This window comes from Gopherus flavomarginatus, chromosome 1 (genome assembly GCF_025201925.1).
Source record: "Gopherus flavomarginatus isolate rGopFla2 chromosome 1, rGopFla2.mat.asm, whole genome shotgun sequence".
Classification (NCBI taxonomy): domain Eukaryota; kingdom Metazoa; phylum Chordata; order Testudines; family Testudinidae; genus Gopherus; species Gopherus flavomarginatus.
The window spans coordinates 257,572,102-257,598,088 of NC_066617.1; the positions used below are offsets into that span (position 1 = coordinate 257,572,102).

General features: G+C 46.7%; 1 protein-coding gene across 1 annotated transcript; it reads left to right on the forward strand.

Annotated features, from left to right (window-relative positions):
- Positions 1–888: 888 nt before the first annotated feature.
- LOC127043542 (F-box only protein 36-like) lies at positions 889–13,994 on the forward strand. The gene is made up of 4 exons (XM_050937457.1): positions 889–984; positions 2,924–3,032; positions 9,071–9,243; positions 13,830–13,994. Exons 1-4 carry the CDS (start codon positions 889–891, stop codon positions 13,992–13,994), a joined length of 543 nt encoding a protein of 180 aa, XP_050793414.1.
- The last annotated feature ends 11,993 nt before the right edge of the window (positions 13,995–25,987 follow it).

Here is a 25,987-nt window from a genome sequence, read left to right on the forward strand (position 1 = left end):
TCAGAGTATGCCAGATCAGGATGGTGACCTGTCAGGGGTGTGGGGGAGGGTGAGAAAAAGCATAGCGGAGCTGAGGTCTTCCATGCCCAGTCCTATACTGGCATAAAGAGACTTTGTGCAAGGCTGGACAGTCCTGAATCAGGGAGCCATAACTGCACCTTCTAGCTGCCACTCTCAGCTCACATCATTAAGCTTCAAGTAGTAGATTCTACTACATCTACCTTTCTATTAGCAGGTTAAAAATGAAGTGAATGATGGTTCCTGCTCCAAACTGCTTTCCATAGGCAGAAAGTTCCACCTGCGTCAGCAATAGGTGATAAAGGCTGTGATCCTACAAGTGGATCTGGGTGGGCAGATCTCAATATTTGCATAGGTTCGGTTGCAGGATCAGGGACTTAGTTGTCTGGATACAAACCTGATCATGTGATACTGATATCAGGCTTAGAACCAGCTCTCTCTCCCAACTGTTTTCCTTTTACTAACTTCAAAGACTTATTTTCTCTCTCTCTCATTTATGTGAGTGTCCTGTGGGATTAGTTCTGGTCTTCAATGGCAAAAAAGCTTGCCATGAATACAAACTAACCTGTGCTGAGGAGGTTGGACATTGTCTGTGCAATTATATAACTTTCACTTCTAATAGAGCACTCTAATAATTTTTGACAGCTCCTGAGTAATAGTCAATGCTGTGAACATAGTACTCCTGAGGAGAGATTTGCCCAGCACTTATCCCTCCCCTCAAGTAGGCTGGAATGTGGATGCTGATTATGCTTGTTGTTACAAGACAAGGTAGAAAGAGTTGAGTTCAACCACTCACTGCACAGAGTCCATAGAAACAATCTAGTGAGGCTGTGATCTGTCTTGCAGTCCAGGCAAGCAGGAAAAGCCAGCATGACTTCCCTCCTTCACGATAAACTTTATGAGATCCAGAGTCAAGCTCCTTCTCCCAGCAAAGACTTCCATCACTTTACCATCACCAAAACAGAGGTAAAAAGTGTTAATTGACGTTCAGTTAGCATTGTAAAAAAATCACCAGCTCATAATTGTGTTTCTAAAAATGTTATGCTCTGTATTCAAAGCATATAGAGCATCACACAATGTTTTCAACCTTTTTATGCTTCACAGTAATGTCAGAAGATGTCTTCTGTGGAAGAAGTTTAGTCCTATAATTTGTATTGACTGATCTTTAATGCTTTGCTAAACAAGATGCTTAAAACAAAGTGAATTTGAATTTCTTTTTCAAACTTGCAGTAAATTATCTGACATTCACTGTGCTGTTGGAAATGACACTTTTACTCCTTGCTTTGTTCGTTTTGAAAGTTCAATAGCAACCTAATATTACATCATCATAGCAATACTTGCAAAAAATTGTCTTAATATGACAGTAAGCTTGCAGAGTTAAAATCACTTATTCAAGAAATGCAAAAGCTAGGTTCCAGCAGCAGTACAAACTTGGCTGTTTTTCACATGTTGTATGCCTTGTAGTATATGGATAAAATTTTCAAAAGCATCTATTACTTAGGAGTCTAAGTCCTATTCTCAAAAGTGACTTATGCAGCACAGCTGAACTCTTAATACACAATTTTACCCTATATTTAGAAAATGTCTAATCCAATAGTTCTCATTCTTTTTCATTCTGAGACACCAGGCATATGCACCAAGTATCTAATGTGCTGGGAGCTGCTTGCCCTGACTCTGCCCCAGGTCCTACCTCCACTCCATCCCTTCCCCCAAGGCCCCACCCCCACCCTGCCTCTTCCCGTCTCAGCTCTGCCCTCCTTCTTCCTTCCCCCAAGTGCGCCAGGCCCTCGCTCCTCCCCCTGGCACCTCCTGCACGCCGCAGAACAGCTGATCTTGGTTGGTGGGAGGCTCTGAGGGGATAGGGAGGCACTGATAGGGGGTTGCCAGTGAGTGCTAAGCATCCACCATTTTTCTTCTATTGCTGCTTCAGCCCTGGAGCACCCACAGAGTTGGCGCCTATGATCCCAGTTAACAATAGGAATAAAAAGCACCTTTAATTCTACTCAAATGTCTCTCAAATAGGTCAGCTGGAAATTCTAACAAAACTGATATTTTGACCACTTTTTTTCCCCAAAAAATGTTTAATTTTTTTCTGATCAGCTGAGATCAGATTTCTTGATGAACTAACATTTATCTGTCACATCTTCCAGAGAATTGTTTTAGAGGGATTTTTTCAGTAGTCAGGGCTAAATTTTCAAAGAATCAAGCTTAAACTCACTGTAAGGGTACAATGAAGGGGTTTTGGATTTCTTTGTATAGTTGATGAAGTAAGATTTAGTATTGACAGAGAATTTTTCCTTCCTTATATCTGGAAATAAGACTCTCTGGCCTCTACAGAAGAATACTATGGGATAGCGCGATGGACTGCATGTGTGTTTTGTTTCATATAGTATTGTCCTAGGTTCCTTTCCTTTTGTTTTCACGTATGGTATAAGAGTTGTGCTTAACAAATCTTGTCATAATGGAGAAAAATAATGTTAATAAAGAGACAAACAAGTGCAAGACTGTATGTGATGTTGACTCAAGTTTTTTAGGCTGGTGAATTTAAAAACAACAACAAAGAAACAAAATCCTGTAGATAATTTCAGAGAGGCTGTGTGGTTTTGTTTCACACTGATTTACAAATGAGCGTGTTTAATTGCATACATCTACAGTTTTGTGACCCCCAAAAGCAGTATTGGAAGAGTGATATACTGTACAATTGTTTTGGTAAGCATCGATAAAAAGCTTCTTTGTGATTCTAGTCCTAAATGTGTATCTTTTCTTGAACATTACAAATGGGTTATATAGTATAAGATCAAAGACCTTGGCATAGCTGTTTTTCGTTTGAATTTATTTTTGGCTAAATTAAATTGAATTTAGTCCCTGTATCCACACTCATTCTTCTTGGTGCTGGTTGTTGTAGGTGATCTGGAGGTCATGGAGGATTTCCTTTCGGCCTAATCAAGAAAAGCTTTTCCCAAAGGAAGTGAGGAAACCCCACAGTGATTTTTTGCTGAATGAACAGTTACACAGCAAGTATTGAGTTAGCAAACAAAGAACAAACAGTATGACTAAAGTTGTCTCTCTCCTCTCTGATATATAGATGTCCTAATACCACTGCTGGTTTTAGCTTACATGTTGTGGTACATGCACACTCCGTCGCCATTTTGGAATGGGTCATGGGAGTGAGGGCACCGCAGTTACAGTCTACCAGACAGTCCTCATGCTTAAGAGAGTATGGGTCACAGGTTAGAGTCAATATGGCAGCTCTTGAGTTTGGGGCTGCATAGCCTAATGGCCAGAAATAATATGCCTGCCCTTGAGCACAAGGCAATATGGCCTAATAGCCAGAGTCAATATGGCTGTCCTTCGGGACAAGGCAATATGGCCTAATAGCCAGAGTCAATATGGCTGCCCTTGGGATCAGGGCTGCAGGGCCTAATGGCTGAAGTCAGGGGCCACCACCCAGGGGGGTGACAGCTGGGGTAGAGGGACCTGGGCCCTCCCTGCTCCACTGACTCCCAGCCCAGGGCCCTGTCAATGGCAAGTGTGGTCACCATCCAGTCAGCGGGGCTCCTACCACAACACTCTGACCTTCCTTGGGTGAGAGACACCCAGTCACACCACCTCCCTGGGCAACTTCCTGCTGTGTCTCCTGAAGCCAGGATCTGCACTCTGTCAGGGTCTCTGAGCTCCTCAGTGCGGGTAGTTTCCCGGGATTCTGACTCCGGTTGGCCGGCCATAGGCAACAGGTCTCCAGTCTGGTCCTCGAGATCACTGGTTCCTGCAATCAAGTGCTGAAGTGGTTCCTGGGCTGGAGCCTCCACCAAGCATCCTCCCACTTCGGTGGTCAGCCTACAATGAGCGGGGCTGCTCCCTTTTATACTGAGGCAGCAATCGGAGCATACCCAGCAGGGTCTGAAGGGGTGGGACTTCCGCAGCCCATAATGTGGGGTTAACCCTTTCTTGTCTAGTGCGAGGCATGCACACCTGTCACATATACCCTTCTTTTTACCTGGTCAAAAAACTTTATCCTCAAATCCACAACTCATTCCTGAAATCATTTTATACTATTTCATGGATTCCAATCTATGTAATATCTATCATGTGTCTGTCTCTTCTCCCTCTCCCCGCCCAACAATGTCAGTTATATAGAAAATCCTTGGACATAATTTGCAGACCAGGATTTATTCTTCGTGCCCATGTAGAAGCAATATAATTATCTGTATTAACAAATTAAATTTTTCTCATAGTGAGACGCTTGACAGTAACAAAGCTAAATGTAGTGGTGTGCAATATAGTCACAGCATAGGACTATTTTAATTAATTTCAATCCCTTTTTGGATCAGTCAGTTATTTTAGAATTATCTGTTTGTTTTTGTTACATGGTGATGGTTATAATGAACAGGGCAATAAACATGTAACCCCATATGGTACTGTAGCTATGGAGAAATCCATTAATTATTGTACATGTCTTAAACACACATTGAAAACCTTTATGCCTTTTGTGACAAATGTGATACTTACATTTCAAAGTGTTTTCTTCGGAGGTAGTTAGTGTTTATATAAGGAACTGACAAGCTTTCAGTATGCAATGGTCTATGGCATTTCTATTGCAGCATGGTGTTCTAAGACAAGGAAATGGCCTGTGTTCATTCTGCTGAAGAAAACTCTACATCTTTCATTTGACATGCCTGGGCAATTCACCCTTATTATTCCACTTTTAATTATTATGGAAGCTTGCCCTAGTGCTAAATTATCTTTCCTGGATTGGTAGTTAATATTCTTTTAGTGGATTATCTTTAATTGAAATTTTCCTGGGGGTAGAACACTCAGTTCTGAAATATAATATTACTGTCAATAAAGGGAATTTAACATCTCTTATTAGTAACTGTGATTTTGTTCCACCTTGCCCAAGTTTAGCTACAATGCAGTGATCAGTCCTTGCCGATACCTCCCCATTTTGTACCGCATGAGTTCTCTCTAGTCCTTGTTAGTGGCAGCAGATAATCCCCTCTTCATCAGCAGTGGGGTGACTTCCATTTGGTTTTAACCAGTGAGAGTTGATTTGTCTTCAGTATCATTAGCTTTACATATGTATTTTAAAAGTTCATTACACATGTGTGATATTTTGGGGATCACCCAGACCAGGCAGTGGTTCTGTCATCATCTGACCTGTAACTTTGGGTGCCTTAATACTATGCTGCAATGGCTGAGAGTTCTGACACCAGGAGCCAGCCTACATGAATAAAGGTCTCAGCCCTGGCTTCTAGCAGCCTAGTTACTCCTTGCATGGTAACCTCAACAACCTGCTTCAGTTCAGAGTTCCCCAAATCCATCTCCCCAAGTTCTTAGCTACCAGACACTTGGGCTTTTCCCTTCTGGTTTGTTGCTCCCAAAGCTGTGAAACCTGCCCTCAGTCATCAGTTCTCTTTGGGACACATTGAAAGCCCAGTTATCAGTTCTCTTTGGGACTCAGTTTGCTCATCAGAGACCTGGTTGGGGTAAAAATAAGCAAAATGTTTGATTAATAGAATAATCATAGTTCAAGTGATTGCCCATGTCCATTTCACTGTAGGTGCATGCGTGTGCTTCAGCGCACAGTTCTCAAGAGAGGTTTTCCCTTAGTGGTACGTGTTGGGGGCAGCATGAGCACCTTCTGCTGCCTTGCGCACTGAACACAGGCATAAAGGCTGGAGCCATGCACCCTGACCCCCTTCAGTTCCTTCCTACTGCTTGTGATGGTTTTCAAAGCTTCCATCCTTGCTTCTGAAAATCTTTTTGTCTAGTGTATAAATAGTGCTGGTATAGGATATATACAGTTAGTTCAGTTTAGTGTCATTTAAAAAAAATGTTTTTGTGGCTTGGCTCCAGTGCCCAATCTGTGTACCTGCCCTGATACTGGACATATGCCGCGCTCTTTGGGTTTCAATCCCTGCCACTCTTGTGGTAAGGCAATACCTAACAGTGACCCTCACCCCACCTGCCCTAAGTGCTTGCGGGAGGCTAACAAAAGTGACAGATGTAGCATCTGTAAAGGTTTTAAGCCCTGCTCCAAGAAAGACAGGGCAGCCAGACTTAAATTAATCAGCACTCCATCCTCCATCAGAACCATCTACCAAGCACCTCTGTGTTAGTTAGTAGTTCACCTTTGACATTACTGGTACTGAGAGGCAAATTGGTGTTGCTAGCATCATAAAATAGACTGGTACTAGGGTCATCAAGAGAGGCAAAGAGGTTGAGTTCAACTAAGGACTTGGGAGTGAGCTCAAAGAGGAGGCACTCTCCGGAGCATATCACCAAGCAAGGAAGTTTTTTGATCCAAAGACTAGTATGGGCCTGTTGAGACCAACTTCTGAAGTACCATCATCAGGATCGCCTCACACGCCGGTACAGCAGAGCACTTTCCTGAAACCATCTAATCCTGAGGCAGCTGAGGCTGCAAGAGAGTTATTGAACCTCTCAGTAGTGCCATCACTGGCAGTTCAGGAGTCTTGCCCAGCACCAGTGCCCAAGGAACCAAGATTGGTGGCTTCACTTCCACACTATGCAGGTCCAGCAGATTTGGCCGTTACTGTAGCAATGAAGACAGTACTGTCTAAGGAAAAGCTGCAGATCAGCTCCCCTGCTCCCCTTTCTTCAGAGTCTGAACCTACCTCACCGGTACCGATGGGTACAGAACCATAATGCTCACAAGAAGAGGATTCTTGTTTGTCAGATTTTGAAGTGGGCTCCCATGTGTCCCACCCTAGCCATTCTCACCATCAGGAGCATATTACCTGTCCACCTTGGTTTCAGCACAATATCACCATGGGACATAGCAAAGGGATCCTTAGGCCACACATAATTGGGGATTGAGATCACACCACTGGCCCTTTGGGAACCTGTGGAGTTTTCCCCCTCAATCTAGAGTGTCCTCACATTCCCTTCAGCTGGCTCTGCCTACTGGCTGTCAGGAGCATTGACACTGCAAACACCTCGTGTCAATACCAGGCCCAGCACTGAGCAGGTTCAGAGCCCTTCTTACAGGCAAGCCTGAGAAGAATGGGAACTAAACCAGCCCCCAGAACCAATGCCACCCTCTTCCTCATTCCCTGATGAGGCAATTGTGGCAGACCTTATTTCTCTAACTCCTGATGATTTCAGGACACATCAGGAGTTGAAGATAATGACTTTGGCTCTGGACATCCACCCAGAGGAGATCCAGGAAAAGTCCCATGGGCTTGTGGACATCTTGACATCGGCGGCCCTGGCTAGTATAGTTCTGCCTATTAATGAGACTATTTTAGAGCCCAACTAGGTTCTTTGGCAGACCCCAGTTCCCTTGCCGCCTACTGCAAAAAAAGTGGAGAGGAAGTACTATATCCCCTCTCAGGGGTTCGAACATCCATATCACCATCCCCGTTGGGGCTCCCTGGTCATTTCCACAGCCAATAAAAGAGAGAGGCAGGGACACCAGTAATCAACCCTGAAGAACAAAGAGGCCAAGAAGTTGGACTTGCAAGGAAGCTTTATTCCACAGGTGGGTTACAGCTTGGTACTACAAGTGAGAACATTTTGCTGTGGTGATACAATTTTTCATGTGGGATACAATTTTAAAGTTCAAGGACAAGCTCCCAGATGATGCAAAACAGGATTTCCATATTGATCGAGGAGGGCAAGTTGGTTGCCAGAGCAGCTCTGCGGGCTGGTCTGGATGCAGCAGATTCTGCAACTCATGGCATAGCCTCTGCCATCACTTGTCATGGTGGCCTCCCTCCAGAGGTTCAGCAAACAGTCCAGGGCCTCCCATTAGAAAAGTAACTGCTCTTCTCTGTAAAAACTGACAAGACACTGCATCATCTCCAGGACTCTAGAGCAACCCTAGAGTCCTTAGGCATTTACATCCCAGCAGTAAAGCAGAAGGCCTTCTGTCCTCACCAGTCCCAGGGATTTCAGAGGGTTGCCCCTCAAACCCAGCAGTTGCCAAGGAAGAAGAGCAGAGGTTACTAAAAACACCCACGAGCATCATCTGCCCCTGCAGCTTCTGGTTCATCAAGGCATCATCCTCCAATACCTCATTTTGATGAGCTGGTCAGGAACAGACTGCCAGTTCTTAGAATGCCATCTTTTTCTTCCCTGATTTTTGCAAACCACCTGTCCCACTTCCGTAGTGCTTGGGCCCACAACACAGCAGATCAATAGGTTCTAAGCATGGTGGAAGTGGGATATACACTCCAATTTATTTCTAACCTCCCATCCCAGGTCCCTGTCCCTCTTCAATGGCCTCTCTCATGCTGCTGCATGAAATACAGTCACTTCCCCTTGCAGGAACTATAGAGGTCCCTCCAGTGTTCAGGGGGAAGGGATTTTACTCCCAATATTTCTTGATCCCAAAAGCAAAAGGGGGGACTCAGGCCTATTTAGATCTAAGGGAGTTAAACAAGTTTGTGGAGGAGAAGTTCAGGTGGGTTGGAGAGAAGATCCACAGACCCCAAAACAGGCCAGAACATTGAGCTGCAGTGCAGCTCCGTATGGCCACTTCTCCAGTCCATGGGCTAGTGGTGGCTGCAGCCCTCCTTTCCCATTTGCATGTGGTGTTGAAGCTACTGGATCAATATAAATAGCAATCCTGTGGCCCCCTTCCCAAGCTAGTCCCCATAATAACTTGCTATCCCAGCCTGTGTGCGACTGGTGCAGAAACTTCTGTGGTACAGACAGCCTTTTTTATTCTCCGCTTCATTACAGCTGTCCTATCCACCACATAGCCATGAGTTGAAGAAGGTGAGCATGAATTATCTCCTCCCCCCTCCGCCCCATCCAGACTCTCAGCAAATCCTGTTGCTTCTTCCCCTATAACATCTCTAAAAACTGCCCCCTTTTGTCCCCTACTGTTAATTGTAATCTTTTCCCTGCTAGATCACAGTCTCTTTCCTCCTAACACAAGGGTGTGCACATGCTCCTAGTGCTGGATCCTTCATCTAAATACAGTGTCAAACTTGGGACCTTGCATGGCTTAAAATTACTCATTTCCAGAGAGCTGTTTATCTGCAATTTATTTAGTATCTATTCTTTTCTTCCTTTTACACAGAGCAAGTGCAGAATATCTTTGGCTACAAGATGCTGGAATACACGCTGAATTTGTGTCAGGGATGTTACGATTTCCTAACTCGAATGCCTGATAACCTGATTATGCACATCCTGTCCTTTCTTAATGCAGATGACATCAGAAAGCTGTCAAAAACTTGCAAGAAGTTTCAGCAGGTAATTGTATAAGTACTCACATTACTACTGCTGTTGCAATGAATTTGAAGCATTAGGGGTCTTAAGGTTTTGAAGGCTGGAGCTTTACATTATCATTTTTGACACAGGGGCACTGTGATCAGTGGATCCATCACCACTGATTTCTATGGTAACTAGAGATGGAACTAAGTAGGAGAATGCAGATCTGGATTTTGAATAGTTTAGGGGTATCAGGATCTTCCCTCTCTAGTGGGAATTAGAATCTTGTTATGGACACAAATAATCTAACACCATATTCCACTTGGCCAGTTGAACCTTTATGATGTCACAGCCATGCTTCCGAACACAAGAACTGATGACTTGAATCCTTATCATCAAAAAGAAAATTCCTACAATTGTGATTTAAAAACATATGGACTTGGGGGTGGCGGGGGGAGGGAAAAGATGAAAACTGCTAGCTCTTTCTGTTTCTTTTCTACCCTCATCTAATATGTGTTTTGTATCTGAACCCCTCTGAGGAAGCTTGATAACAGCAAAGGTAAGGTTTCTTCCCCTCACTTTTTCACAGAACCCATCCTTCACTTCCCTTTCCCTCTGCACTTTCACCTCTCCCTCTCTCTCCCCTGGTGCATCCTGGGAATTGTAGTACCTGAACTCAAAGCTACTAGAATCACCTGGGAACAAACTTAGAAACACAACTGGGGTAGCTATCAGCGCCAGGCTAGATACAACAATGGGCTGTTTCACTTTTAAAATGTAGCTGCATTCTCTCCCTGCACCTTTCCTGCCAACCTTTTCCCGTCTTTGTTTTTTCGCCTCTCATAAGCTCTTTAGCAACTGAATGGGGAGCCTTAAACCAGTTCGCCACTCAGGTTATTAACTTAAACTTTACCATGAAAGCTGCCTAGCCAAGCTGGAGAGCAGCAATTGGGTTGACAGAAGTTATGGTTTCTTTTGACGTTCTTCTATGGGAAGCATGGGACAGGATCTCTATGTGCAGTAGAAACCTATTTCATGCTACAGAAATCTTTGAAAGTCAGTTACCCAGAGGCAGTTCCAGCACATTGCCAGAACTGAATGCTTGCCAGCTGGTCAAAAGGTCAAGATATTTCAGTTTTTTTCCTATAGTATCTCATTGGACCTGCATTTTGGACTTATAACACCACTTGGCCTGGGATTTGCTAGCTATATACACTGTACCTTTGTGTAGATGTTAGCAGAACATCCTACTTTCTCAAACATATCAAGGGCTATTGACAGAGCGCACATAGGCCAAATAATATCCCTTTCCTTTATCTAGGTCCTTATGTGACTCCTCCTCACCCTGACAAGCCACCATAGCTAAGCACCATGCCACAATATCTGCTAAAATAGTTATATATATAGTCTAGGTCCTGGGTCTGTAAAATTCTATCTCCCCCACTAATCAGCCTCACTGTCATGAAAGGTAGTGGTCATGGGAGGGAGAGGTGATCTCTCAGGTAGCTAGGGCCAGCCCTAAGATCTTTAGTTGTACCCTATATTCAATGGGGAGCCAGTGCAAAGAGTAGAACACCAAGGTAGTGTGTTGACAGCAATCCATGTTGTTAAGCAGATGGCAGGCTGAGTGTTACTTCTTCTGAATTCCAGTCAGTTTACGTGTCTCTTCAGTCATTGGCTCTTTCATCTAAAATTATCAACTGCATTAACCAATGTATGAGAGAAGTTACAACACACAAACAACTTTTATTATTCTGGTGCAGCTCTGGCTTTGACACTGGGTAGCAGAAGAATAAAATAAGCTATAGCTCTCAAATAGAACTTGCATAAAACCTTCTTCTAATACTACAACTGGCACTTTATCTTTGTGGTAGCATCCAGACATATTCAGGAATCAAATTACCAGCAATTTTTTTGTTTTTGCAATGAATATTTTACAGTACCCTGAGCAAGCCCAATGAACACAGTGCCTTCCTTTAGTCCCTATAATCATCATTTCTCACTTTACTGATTTTAATTACAGAGAGATCAAGTCGTTTAAACAGAACATGTTCAAAGGAGAAGGTAGTGGGCCTGACTGTGCTCTCAGGTACGAGAGTTTTGCAAAAATGTTACTTCATTGACTTCAGTCTGAGTTACTTGAGATTACAGCGAGAGAGGAGAATCAGACCTAGGTGACCCATGTTTTCAAGTGCCACTAGTATTTTGCGGTTAACTTAAGATATAATCAGCCTGTTTGTTACAACTGGGTGCACGGAGGCCATCTGGCAGGCATGAGCCCCTCCCCTACATCAGTGAATGGCCCAATGTGCTGGTGCATTTTTTGCAAGGCTCCAAGCTGAATGCCAGCACTGTGCACACTCACATAGGGACCCCTAGCAAAGGGGGGGTGTTGGGGTATTGTGGGTGGGAGGAGGCACGACCAGACATCCCTTTGGCCTACTGATTTTTCTGCTACAAGGCCCATAAGGACTGTGGAAATGGGAGGTGCAAATATGGATGATCCTCAGGGCTGCCCTAGACTGTGCCAGGGGCTAAGACAGCACCAACCAGCTCCCAAATAGGGAAGGCATAAGCTACATCTCTTCAGTCCCCATGCTGGCACTGGACCAGGGGCATTTCCCCTTCCTTTGGGTACATTTTGTAGAATAAGATATTGTGGGGGGCAAGAGCTCCCTCAACCCCATCCAGATCCCACTGTCCATCATTTACACTGTCCCCCCCACTCAGTTCATAACACGAGAGGTTATCTGAGTCACACAAATAAGCAAGAGTAAGGTCCTTTCCCCTTTCCCTTAGGAGAGAGGGCAATCTGGGTGACACCAAGACAGGCAGAGGTAGCCTGTCTCTCAGGTGGTCTTTCTGGACTCAGCTCTGTGTGCTTGGTCTATCAGAATCTAATGCCTGTTAGTGGGGCTACCTTCAGCCCCTCCTCTTGGGATGTACTGCTTTACAGCTGGCCTGTGCAGCTTTGGGAGCAGCACAGTCTGTGACTGTCTCCTTCTCAGCTGACCTGTCTCTGATATCAGCAGTCTCTAAAGCTAAACAGCCTTCTTCCTGTTGAACCCTTCCTGTGGCAGGTTTTCCTTTTTAAGCTCCTCCCCTCCAGGCAGAAGTAGTCTTGCAGGTGTGCCTCATTAGGGCTGAATAGGTCCAGAAGAGCTCGTTAATCTCGTCCCCTGTAGAGCAAGGGCATGTCCCTTCACAGATGTAAATAATTTCATTCAATAAAACTGGCATAAGTGGCAATTGCACCGTTTGGCATTCAGCAGATGTGCAAACCAGAAATATACACACCAAGGAGATGAAGGTATAGGGAGCTGTAGGAACAGGAACTAACGGGGGATGCAAGATAAAGCAGCTTCCCACAAAAAGTTTAAACTTACATCTACCACATCACTCCCACAGGACATATTCAGCTCTAAGATAAGGAAGTTCATCTTCTACTGATATGATTCTTATCTCACCCTGTTTTTACTAAGGAATTCCATTTACTTCAGTAGCGTTACTCTTGTTTCATCAGGATGGGAGACCAGAACCAGGCCAACTGGCTTCAATAGGCATTGCAATCACATATGGCAGGGTCCGGTATGCACAGAGTACCAAATCAGTGCAAATTCATTTGTTCTGCACACCCAGTGTCCCACACTGTCCCCTTAAGAGCTGCACACAGAACACATGTGGAAGGAGGGGCAGTTGCCTCCTCTGGACCCAGTGGAGGCCTCTCCCTGGGATCTGGAACATGCATAGAGAATGGAAGTGGGATAGGCTGCAGGGAAAACACACATCAGCCCCTTTACAGTCAGAGCAAAATTCCCTGGAGAAGATAATACAGGCTGTATTTTCTGCAGAGCCTTCTCCCACTGGTTGCCAAAAGTAGCCAGCCATTGGAGTGTGCTCCCAGGGTCTGGAGCTACTGCAGCAGCACAGGGCCTCTGGATGAATGGCCTGACCTCCTCCTACTTGTCCTCCAGGCTTAGAAGTGGGCCCAAATGCCTTTCCCATGGTGGGCCAAGCTCCTGTCTTCCCTCCCCCATGGGATGATGTAGCGGAGAAGAGGGGATCACTGCAAGGGGATCCTCATGGAGGTTTCCTTCCTGGGCCTCCCTCCTACAGGTTTATCTTTGGGAGGGAGTTGACCCAGGACACTGAACCAAATTACATTACTTTGTTGCTTATGTTCATCTTCTTATACTTATACCATCTTTTAAGACACCACTGAAATTAGTCCCTGGTCTTGTGAAATATTTTGCCAAACAAGGGTATTATTTAGCTTGACATTTTGGAAAAGGTAGAATAATTTGTATTGATATTAGCAGTCAAATCTCTTCTAAACTTGTGCCACTTTTAACGAAAGTTTTTTTCCCCATTGGCTTCAATAAAATAATGTAAAGGAAAAACAAACAAAAACAACTAACCACCCCCTATCTCCCCCTCACCCCCTCTTCCCCCCCCAAAACCCCAACAACTAGCTATGAGGGAGTCAGATTCTGAGGTCACTTACAATACTTTAAATCTGGAGTAACTTCCGTGACTTGAGATTTAGACCAGTATGTTCTAAAATGAGATCAGACTATGGTCTAATGAAGTGTATATTGAGTAATAACCATTGCAAATATTTATTTTAGTTATGTAGCAGTGAAGAACTTCGGGAAAGCATTAGACTGCTACAAGATAAACACACTCATGATCTGAAGATTCTGAGGTTCCCAGTTTACAAGAAGCTAACATACTTCAACCAAAAGCCCAGTCATCAGAAGCAGATGCAAAGAAGACAGACCACATTCTTTTAAAACTGTTTGGCAATTATCAGACTAGACTGACAGACCACACATATTTTTTCATATTATGTTGCTATTGTTATCAAAAGTCTATTGTGGAGATTAAGAGAATTATAATAAGTAAATATGAATTGTCTCTGGAAGTTTAAGAGATCACAGAGCTTTCCTTTCATAAATTAAAACTGAAAGGAGTGGATTTAAAAATCTTTATTACAAATAATTCATCAGAAAAAGATTAGTGATTTTTATACCCTTCTCTTTGTGTGTATTTTCTTTGTGCATGTAACATCATTTTTGTGTATAGTCAGTTTCACGGTTTTGTTGATGATTCACAGCTCTATTGGGGCACTATTTAGCCAAATCTGAAAGCAAACCCGTGGTGCAGCTCAGACGCCTGCCTAAAGGAGTCTTTGAAAAAAATAAAGACATGAAGGAATGACTTATAGCAATTTATTTTATTATATTATGTAGAAAACGTAGGGCATGCTATTTAAAGGGTGCTGTATCAGAAAACTGAGTTGTTGAAGTTGCCAGTGTGAAGTTTTTGAAATTTAGTCAGTGTGCATTTAAAAATGCTTCAGGCCATGAATATATTTTACTTTATGATCCTTTGCAGCCCACTTCATTCTGCCTTACAAAAAGTAGCTCCTAAGATGCACATATTCTTATTGTAGTTCACTACATACAGAAGGACTTACCCACTATAAAATATTGATGACTTGACCCATAAGTAATGTCTTCAGTGAAGAAAGAGTGCAACAGACAGAGATGGCTGTTGGTCATTAAAATGCTGAAAGTTCTTATTAAACACAGTGTATAACCTCTTGCAGCCAACATATTGAACTAAATTCAGCTGTAGTGTCAGTGGATGCAATTCCATCATCCTCAATAAAATTGCAAGAATGAGTTTGGGTCATTGTGCAAAGCGAGTTAATATGGTAGAAATAAAAATTTTCACACCATTTGTACTCTGCATGAAGGCTGGCTGCACATCTGCATTTATTTGTGTGCTACCAGATTGCCTCATCGGGGAAGTGCAGCAGGTTGCTAGGCAGATACAGTCATTTTCAGCCTAAGTCAGCTGGTGTAGTGAGCCTACTGCTGTTGCTTGGCAACAGGCAAGCAGCTGGTCTTTCTGGCTATTCTGAGCAGGGGCAGAGGCAAGTTCAGCCAGCAGAGTCTTTGCATAGCAATGGGGATGCGCCTGAAGATTTTAACAAGGACCTACCAGGGGGAAAAATAATAATAAAAACCCTTGGGGAGCATATGCTTAAGAGAGGAGTGATTTATTTTGCCATCTAAAGAAAAACAGTTTCTCATAAATATAACCAAGAGGGGAGGCAAAATTTCTCAGAAAAAATTAAGTCCATTTACTGTAGATATGTAGATTAAAAAATAAACAGTGCATATTGACACTGTAAGAGCGTGCTCATCTTGTATCCTTTGAACAAAGGCGAAGGTGGGACGGGATGAAGCCTTTTCAGAAAAATCTTGGGCTGTCCTTTCTCGTGAACATCTTTTGAAAATATCTGTGATTTTGGTGCAATCTGTTTCATTCCAATGCAAAAACCCTGGCACCATAAAGCAGGCAGATCTGGCCAGCTGATAGTTCCCCTGGTGTGACAGAGCTCTCAGCTGGCACAGAGCAGGTATGGCCAGGCCCCAAACCACCTTCTCCATTTAGCCCTAGCACTTGGCATGAGTCAGGGGTAGGGAAGGGTTGTGGCTGATATGCTCAGCTGTCATTTGGCCACTTATGTACTGTACCTTTGTAGAAGTTAGAGCAGCTCTCAGCCTACACTGCAGGGGTCATGACTGCAGAGCCACCATAAGACTTAAGAAGCTTGGCAAAACAGAGCATGTGAGACACGTTCTTAAAATATTTTTATGAGTTGCAGGGCTAGTTACAGCATTGCCAACACTTGCAATTTTATTACTGAGTCTTGTGCTGTTTGGTGTCTTTTTAAGCCTCAGCTCCTGGAGTAAAGGGATTATTTGAGCCTCTCAACTTTTATTTAAAACAACAGGTTTTGACCCCTGCTGGCTGCAGAGAAAAGTTTGAAAGCATGCCCAGTGTATACCTTAGACATTCAGAACCCAGGAGTCAAATAAAAAGAACTCCAAGTTTGTAATATTAAAAAAAAGTCAGGAGGGGCAACTCCCGACTGTGAATACTTGGGAGCAATACTGAAGTTACTTCTGGGGTAGCAGTATCGATACGTGGGACAGACTCTATCAGAATCAGATAACTCATCCCTTCATCCTGTCACTGACAGCTCACTCCTTGCCTAGGCTTTCTTTAAGTCAAGTGGGAAACAGCTCTCGTCAGCCTGGAAATAATTGTTATATCCCTGTGACCTCTCACAGCTGCTGGCCTTTACCAGGACCTCCTCAGGATGTAGAAGCTTGTTTCTGCAAGCAGCTGCATGGTGGCTGCCAAGGGGAGGACTGTCTTGTCAAGACCCCGCTGCATAATCCCATCTTCCTCCAGGTGATGGAGGCGCCCCTCAGTTTGCCAGAGATTGGTCCTAGCTGGTGTTGTTAGAATCTGAGACCTCTTGGATGATGGACAGTGGGACTGGGTAGACCCTGGTGTACTTGCCCACATGAGGTTGCCCCTCTTCATGTCCTCTGTCATATGTTCTAGGAAGTGGAAGACCACCCAGTCCTCTATCCTTATTGCATACTTCAAACATGTCCTGCAGGCAGGTGCTCCTACCTGCACCTATCTCTTGATCCTCTGAAGCTTGATACCATCCAGTCTGGTTCTCACTAGCTGGGTCTAATCCTTAATTACCTGTCTCCCTTTCATGTGCCACAGTATGGGCTAATTGGGCTCTCTGGCTCCCCTTAACTGTCACTGCCAGTGTGGGGTTTATACACCCCATCACAATGAACTATCTGATTTAGGTGTAAGGCAGACATCACCATGGGAAAAACTTTCAGATGGGGTAACCTTAACAACAGTATATGTGGGGCCTGCTGTAAGTGGTTGTAATTCCCCAATTCTACAGGCTGACGTGATTGCTACTAAGCAGGCTATCTTCTGGAGAAATGTTGTAAGCAACTTGATGTCAGGTGCTCAGAAGGAAGACCCATCAACCCAGCTAGAACCATACTGAGATCCCAAGAAGGTAAAAGGTGGGAACACGTCTGAGGCCTTTAAGAAATCTAGCCACTGTATGATGTGAAAACTGTGTGGTTCTGTATCAGAGGAAGGTACACTGATATAACTGACAGGTACACCCTGATAGAAAGTCCTGATCTTTTAAATTGTTACATAGTCCAGAATATTAGGATTATCTAATTCTGTTGGAGAAATACTGTGTTGCTGTACCCAAAGGCAGAACTTTTCCCGCTTTGCTGCATAGGTGATTTTTTTAGATTCCCTTCTACTTTGTCTGAGAATGTTTTTGACATCCTTAGAACAAGATCTCTTCATGGGAGTCTGCCAGCCTACAGTCAGGCTATGAGCCTTAGAGAGGTCAGGTTCAGATGCAAGATGCTCAGTGAGACTATGTCTGGACTTACTGGTAATGTTTTGGAAGTTGAACTGACTCTCATGAGGTCTTGATAGCCAAATTGTATGAGCCTATCTGGTGCTATCTGTATCATTACCACAGATTCTTATTTGAGTTTCCTTAAAACCCTCAGTGTATGAGGAACTGGGAAATATGCATACATTTGATGCAGTGTCTAAGGAGTGAGGAATGTATCTGAGAGGGCTCCTGGACTTGGGACTCCCCTGGAGTAAAAAGGTGGGTAATTTTTTCTTTGTTTCTGTAGCAAACAAGTCCATGTGGGGCTGGTCCCACTTTCAAAACCCTTTCAGAATGATAGAGTCCTTTATCATCCCGTTATGGTAATCTGAAAACTACTTGCTCAGGCCATCTGCTAGAGTGTTCTTTAGTCCTGATAGGTACACAGCTGTCAGGCTGATGTGGTAACAGATGCCTCAATTCCACAGGCAGGCTGCTTCTTCATACAGAGAAAATGATCCGCTCTTTATCTGTTCACACAGAACATTGCTGTGGTGTTGAATCAAAGGAAGAAACAACAAATCACTCTGAGTTCTGACATATTTATGTGGTATCCTCTCAAGCCTGCAGACCCTGACATTGATGTTCTAGGTATGCTCCCCAGCCAAGGTTGGAGAAATCTGTCACTACTGTCTTTGAAGGAAGTGGAGAAGAAAAAATAGGACACCTCTGCATACCTGATCAGGGATTTTCCACCAATCTAGCAATTTTAGGACATGTAGCGGAATAAGGAATATTGTTGGGATAACTGCTGGGAAGGTATATGGACTTCATTCAGCCTTGCATACCCATCTCTGAAGATCGAAAGATGGAATAATTGAGGCAACGCTCCCCATTCTGAGCTAGATATGATGAATAAAGGTGTTGAGTTCCCTTAAATCCAAAATAAGATGCTATTCTCCTTTTTTTCTTGGGAATTAAAAAGTAACAGACATAAATATCTTTTCCCTTGTATTAAAGAGGCACTTCTTCTGTTGGTCTTAGATAAGAAGGTTCTCAACATCCTGTTGCAATAGTCTCTCATGAGAGGAGTCCCTGAAAATGAACAGGGAGGATGAATGGGGAGGGAGGGCTTTCAATTGCATTCAGTATCCCACTTGGATTATTTCCAGGACCCACCCATGATGGGTGATTGTGATGGGATCCCTGAGGTACTACTTGGGGTCATGGGACCACTGTGCCCCCTTATCTCTCCAGCCTGGGCTGTCTCTCACAATGCTTTGCTAGTGACAAGCAGCAAACGCCTCCAAGCGCTATGATCACTCAGCACAACAGCATGTGGAGCCCCACACCCAGCTAGATTGCACAAATGCTCCCAGAGCCACGCATGAATCACACAGAGAAAGGTACCAACTAAATTCCCCCAGCTCCCAGTATGGTACCTCAAGAATATACCATTTTGCACTGCTCAAGATGAGCAGTGCAAGTTTATTAATTGGTTCACCACTTCATCAATGGAAAGCGGATATACACCAACCTTTGTAAACCTGAACAGATTTACCAAACACTTCAGGCAAACTCACTGGTAAAGATAAACAAGTTTATTGATTACAAAAGATAGATTTTAAGTGATTATAAGTGATTGACAGGCAAAAAGTCAGAGCGGTTACCAAAATAAAATAAAATAAAATATAAGCATGCAGTCTAATTTCTCAATCATATTAGATTGGGCAACATCTAGATTAAGTAGTTTTCTCATCCCAATGGATATTGCAGTTCATAGTATACAGCAGGAGTCAGCAACCTTTCAGAAGTGGTGTGCCAAGTCTTCATTTATTCACTTTAAGGTTTCACGTGCTGGTAATACATTTTAATGTTTTTAGAAGGTCTCTCTCTATAAGTCTATATATTATATAACTATTGTTGTATTGTAAAATAAACAAGGTTTTCAAAATGTTTAAGAAGCTTCATTTAAAATTAAATTAAAATGTTGATCTTATGCTGCTGGCCCGCTCAGCCTGCTGCTGGTCTGGGGTTCTGTTCACCTAGGCTAGCAGTGGGCTGAGCGGGGCCTGCGGCTGGGACCCTGGCTGGCAAAGGTCCAGCAGCCAGAACCCCAGACCGGCAGTGGGCTGTGTGGGGCTGGCGGCCAGGATCCCAGACCAGCAGTGGGCTGAGTGGCTCAGTCCACTGCTGCTCAGGGGTTCCATCCACCAGCTCCTGCCAGCTGGGAGCCCGGCTGCCGGACCCGTTCAGCCGGCTGCCGGTCTGGGGTCCTGGCCCAGCCCACATACAGTGGGTACCTACCTTCTCCCTGGTTCTGGCCCATTCTCTTCCTCTCTCTGCACTGAGCTGAGGGTGGGAGTGCATCTGAGCACAGGACTGGGGGTGAAGGGTCTGGCCAGGAGCTAGAATAAGGGAGAGGGCTCAGGGTTGGGGCAGGAGGTTTGGGTGTGGGGCACTTACCTGGGCAGCTCCCATTTGGTGTGAGGGGTGCAGGTGAGAATGTGGGGGGGGGATGCAGGAGCTCCCGTTTGGTGCTCAGGGTTGGGGTGGGGATGTGGGGGGTGCATGGGGTGAGGGGGGGCTAGGTATGTGGGGGGTGCAAGAATCAGGGCAGAGGGTTGGGGGCATGTGGGGGGGGTGCAGGTGTCAGGGTGGGGGAGGCTGGGTATGTGTGGGGGTGCCAGAGTCTGGGCTGGGGTCATGGGTGTGTGTGTGAAGGAGTCAAGCAGAGGGCTGGGTGTGTGTGAGTGGGGTACAGGGCTCACGGAATGGGCCTGGGGTGTGTGCGGGGCTGAGGGTAGAGGACTGGGTGTGTGTGAGGGGGGGTCAGGGCTCAGGGCAGAGGGCTGGGGGATGTGTGAGGGGGGGTCAGGGAAGGGGGCTGGAGGGGATATGCTCCTATTCCACTCCTCCTTCCCCAAGGCCCTGCCCCCGCTTCTTCTCTGCCTCCGCCGGGAGCAGCGATCACGCTGACTGTGATCCTTTCCAACCTCCTTCCTCACAAGGGCCATCAGCTGATCGGTTGGCAGGAAGGGAGGGGCGGAGAGACAGAGGAGGGGCAGGAACCCAGCACACTACAGGAAGAGGCAGGGGAGCCGGCAGGACCAAGCTTCTGCCCCCTGCCCCTGTGGGAGGGGGTGGGGGAGCAGAGTGGGGAGAAGAGCGGGCTGGGCCAGGCTGGGCAGGATTTTTAATAGCATGCTGCTGCCTACCGGGACTCTAGCAGGCAGCAGTGTACCATTGCCTCCTCTGTTGGAGTCTTCAGCCTTCTGAGTGTCCTTGTTGCTTGCAGCGTAGGAGGGGAGAGGAGAAAAGGCCAAGCATGGGGTCACAGTATTTTGTTTTATACCCTTAGTTCCATGTGCCTGGAGAACACAAGTCAGGCATGTCTGGTGGGCATTGCTGAGTCCCCAGGCAAGGCTGACAAATTCCCCTGGTGTGGCCTTCTGCAAGTGAGTCATTGTATTGCAGCTTCCTTGCTGGACCATGGCTGTTGATGGTTGTACAAAACCCACCCAGGCGTTGGTTACTTTCCCTGCTGCTGTCTCTGGGGAGCTAATATCTGGCCGATTCCCCAACTTACAGCATGTTTTAGTGACAACCATACTACACAATCTCATAACTTCATGTGCATTAATGATACACATATTTAGATAGAACAGTGATTTTCAGCAGATCATAACCTTTTCCCTGATGTCTTACATGGCATGCTTTATACGCAAGATCACAATTATATATAAATGAGGAATATGGGGGTTACAGGGTGCTCCCCTGAGGTATAGAGTGTCACAGTGAGATTGGTCCACACAGCTTGAAAATTAATAATCCCCAAATGGAGCAGGGAATGAGTTGAGATAACCTGGATATGGTTTCAAGGAGTTCTTGACTAAAGCATCAAACCATCTGTCTGGATGTAAGTATTGATCTCGCTGTTGCAGAGGAAGAGAAAGTGGAAGGTTGTCTCCTGTACAATCTTTGTTTCTTCCTGAGTGGTTCCCAAGGCCTGTGGTCTGGAGGACAGAAAGAGGCTGAAGAAGGCTCCATTGGATAGTGTTGTTTAAGCTGTTTTCTTCTGGGTTGTGGCATATTAAGACCCAGGTACCTTAGGGTAGCTTGTGAGTCCTATAAAAATGTCATGCATCATCTGTCTTACTGCTGAAGAGATCACAACCCTCAAAAGGGAGCTCTCCTATAGCAGTTTGTACTTCCTTCCGGATCCCCAAGGATTGCAACCACGATGCCTGGCTCATGGTCACTGCTGTTGCCATTGATCTTGCTGCAGTGCCTGATATGTCAATCGCTGTTTGGAAGGAGGCCCAAGATGTTAACTGACCCTCTTCAATTAGGGATTTTAATTCCTCCCTCAGATCCTGTGGTAATTTGTCTATGAACTCTGACACCTTATGCCAATGTATGTAGTCATATTTGGCAAGGAGTGGTTGCTAAACTTGGCAGGAGTGTCTCTTTCTTCACAGAAGATCCAAATATTGGGCTCTTTTTCTTTAGGTGTTGCCCTAGAGCTTTGCTGTTTTGTTCTCTCCTGAGCTGTGGTTGAAACAAGAGCTCCAGAGGATACACACACTCATATCATGGAGATGGCACCTGGTTCCTTCTGTCTGCCTTTTCAGATGCCAGATGACTAGATGTGTCTGCCAGAGAAGCTGAGGAGGTTCTAAGAGTCCCTCTTTTACTGGTTGTATGCAAGATGTCTTAACAATTTGTGTGAGACTTTTCCTGCACAACCTCAGCTGGAATTGCTATGGCTCTGCCATTCGACAGAGGTCTTAAAAAGTCTTGTCGTTATGGAGCAGGTAGGACCACAGCTTTGTCAAATGAATATGACAAAATGGCAGCAGGAGGAATATCAGTTGGCTGGTGGAGTTTCTTAGCGACTTGCAACTGTTGAGGATAAGATGGTTACTCACCTTTGTAACTGTTGTTCTTCGAGATGTGTTGCTCATATCCATTCCAGTTAGGTGTGCGCGCCGTGCGTGCACATTTGTCGGAAACTTTTTACCCTAGCAACTCCAGTGGGCCGGCAGGTCGCCCCCTAGAGTGGCGCCGCCATGGCACTTGATATATACCCCTGCCGGCCCACCCGCTCCTCAATTCCTTCTTGCCGGCAACTCCGACAGTGGGGAAGGAGGGCGGGTGTGGAATGGATATGAGCAACACATCTCGAAGAACAACAGTTACAAAGGTGAGTAACCGTCTTTTCTTCTTCGAGTGATTGCTCATATCCATTCCAGTTAGGTGAATCCCAAGCCTTACCTAGGCGGTGGGGTCGGAGTGAGAAGTCGCGGCATGGAGCACTGCAGAGCCGAAGGCCGCGTCATCTCTGGACTGCTGGACCAGGGCGTAGTGGGAAGCAAAGGTGTGGACCGATGACCAGGTCGCTGCCCGACAGATCTCTTGGATGGGCACGCGGGTGAGGAAAGCCAGGGATGACGCCTGCGCCCTGGTAGAGTGCGCAGTCACACGGCCCGTAGGGACGTGAGCCAAGTCATAGCAGGTCCTGATACAGGACGTTACCCACGAGGATAACCTCTGCGAGGAAATGGGAAGCCCCTTAATTCGGTCCGCTACTGCCACGAAAAGCTGGGGGGATTTGCAGAACGGTTTGGTTCTGTCCACATAAAACGCGAGAGCCCGACGGACATCAAGCGAGTGGAGTTGTTGCTCCTTGCGTGACGAATGAGGCTTCGGGAAAAAGACGGGGAGGAAGATCTCCTGGTTGACGTGAAAGGCTGAGACCACCTTGGGGAGAAAGGCAGGGTGCGGTCTCAGCTGTACCTTATCTTTATGGAAGACCGTATACGGGGGATCTACCGTGAGGGCCCGGAGTTCCGACACCCGTCTAGCTGAGGTGATGGCCACTAGAAAGGCAGTCTTCCAGGAAAGATAGAGCAGGGAACAAGTCGCTAACGGCTCAAAAGGAGGCCCCATGAGCCGAGCCAGAACCAGGTTGAGATCCCAGGTAGGGGCAGGGGGTCGGACGTTGGGGTAAAGACATTCTAGTCCCTTCAGGAATCTAGTCACCGTCGGGTGAGAGAAAACCGAGCAGCCATCCCCACCCGGATGAAAGGTGGAGATAGCCACCAGGTGAACCCAAAGGGACGATATCGCCAGGCCCTGTTGCTTGAGGGACCAAATGTAGTCCAAAATATTGATGACAGAAACCTCCATAGGGAGGAAACCCCTCTCTGTACACCAACACGAGAAACGCTTCCACTTGGCCAAGTACGTCGCTCTGGTGGAAGGCTTCCTGCTGCCCAGGAGTACTTCACGTACTGGGGTAGAGCAGCGTAATTCAGATCTGGTCAGCCACGCAGGAGCCACGCCGCCAGGTGCAGCAACTGGAGGTCCGTGTGACAGAGTCTGCCGTGGTCCTGGGTGATCAGGTCTGGGTGAAGGGGCAGGGGGACTGGGTTGGCTATGGCCAGGTCCAGCAACGTGGGGTACCAATGTTGCCTGGGCCACGCTGGAGCTATCATAATCACGCGGGCCCTGTCCCTGCGCACCTTCAGAAGGACCTTGTGGACCAGTGGGAATGGAGGGAACGCGTAGAACAAGTGGGTCGTCCACGGGATAAGGAAGGTGTCCGCTACTGACCCGGGTTCCCGGCCCTGAAAGGAGCAGAACGCCTGGCATTTCCTGTTCCCCCTGGACGTGAAGAGGTCCACGCGGGGACAACCCCACCTCTGGAAGAGTGAAAGGGCGACATCTGGGCGAAGGGACCACTCGTGCGAGAGGAAGGATCTGCTCAGGCGGTCCGCCAGTGTGTTCCGTACTCCGGGGAGGAAGAAAGCTGTGAGGTGAATGGAGTGGGCTATACAAAAGTCCCAGAGCCGCATCGCCTCCTGACATAGGGGAGAGGATCTGGTGCCGCCCTGCTTGTTGATATAGTACATGGTCGTCGTGTTGTCGGTGAACACCGCGACACAACGACCTCGAAGCTGATGGGAGAACGCTTGACAAGCAAGACGGACCGCTCTCAACTCCGTATGTTGATGTGTAGATCCACCTCCTGAGGGGACCACAGGCCCTGTGTCCTCAGGGTTCCCAGGTGGGGCCCCCAGCCGAGATCTGAGGCATCCGTTGTTAGGGACACCGAGGGTTGGGGCGGATGAAACGGGAGCCCTGCACACACGACGGACTGGTCTAGCCACCAGCGGAGGGAATCCAATACCCCCTGGGGGATGGTGACAACCATGTCCAGCGAATGTCTGGTCGGCTGGTACTGCGCGATGAGCCAAGATTGGAGGGGCCTCATGCGGAGCCGCGCATAACCTGTCACAAATGTGCAGGCCGCCATGTGGCCTAAGAGGGTTAGGCATGTCCTTATAGAGGTCAGGGGGGACGCCTGCAAGCGCTGAATGATGGCCGACAGCGACTGGAACCTGGGCAACGGCAGAAGGGCCCTGGCCAAGGTGGAGTCCAGAATGGCCCCGATGAACTCTATCCTCTGCGTGGGGAGCAGAGTGGACTTGTCCACGTTGATAATGAGGCCCAAGGTAGTAAAGAGGCCGGTGATCCTGCGGACGTGGTTGTGGACCTGCAGCTCTGATGTGCCCCGAATCAGCCAATCATCGAGGTAAGGGAACACATGAATGCGACTGCGCCGAAGATGTGCGACAACGACAGCCATGCATTTGGTGAATACCCTCGGGGTGTGGAGAGGCCAAACGGGAGGACCGCAAATTGGTAATGATGGCGGTCGACCACGAACCGAAGGAAACGTCTGTGTTGTGGCAATATGGCGATATGAAAGTAAGCGTCCTGCATGTCGAGGGCGGCGTACCAGTCTCCAGGATCCAGAGATGGGATAATGGTCCCCAGGGATACCATGCGGAACTTCAACTTCACCAGATGTTTGTTGAGTTCCCGCAGGTCGAGGATAGGTCTGAGGCCTCCCTTGGCCTTGGGGATCAGGAAGTAGCGGGAATAAAACCCCTTGCCCTTCTCGTTCTCTGGAACCGCCTCTATGGCTCCTTTGTCGAGGAGCGTCTGCACCTCCTGGCAGAAGAATTGCTCGTGAGAGGGGTCCCTGAAGTGGGACGAGGGTGGGGGGCGGGAGGGAGGGAAAGACGTAAACTGCAGACGGTATCCCGTCTGCACAGTGCGTAAGACCCAGTGGTCGGATGTTATTTGGGTCCACGCCTGGAGGAAAAACGAAAGGCGGTTGGAAAACGGGAGGGAAGGATCCGTGGGGGAAACTGGTACCGCGCCCTCGGGCGCACCTTCAAAACGAAGGTTTGGGCCCAGGTGGGGCTTTGGAGGAGCTCTGGTTCTGCCCCCCTTGGTTCCCCGACTGTCTGCGCCTGCCATTTCTGCTACGGCGCCTATTGAGGTCTGCCGCTGGCGGAACTGGGAGTACGGCCGGCGCTGCTGCTGTGGTTGCGGCCGGAAGGGTCTGCGTTGTGTCCCAGGCGTGTGCATCCCAAGGGAGCGCATGATGACCCGATTGTCCTTCAGACTTTTTAGTCTGGGGTCTGTCTTCTCCGAGAACAGGCCCTGACC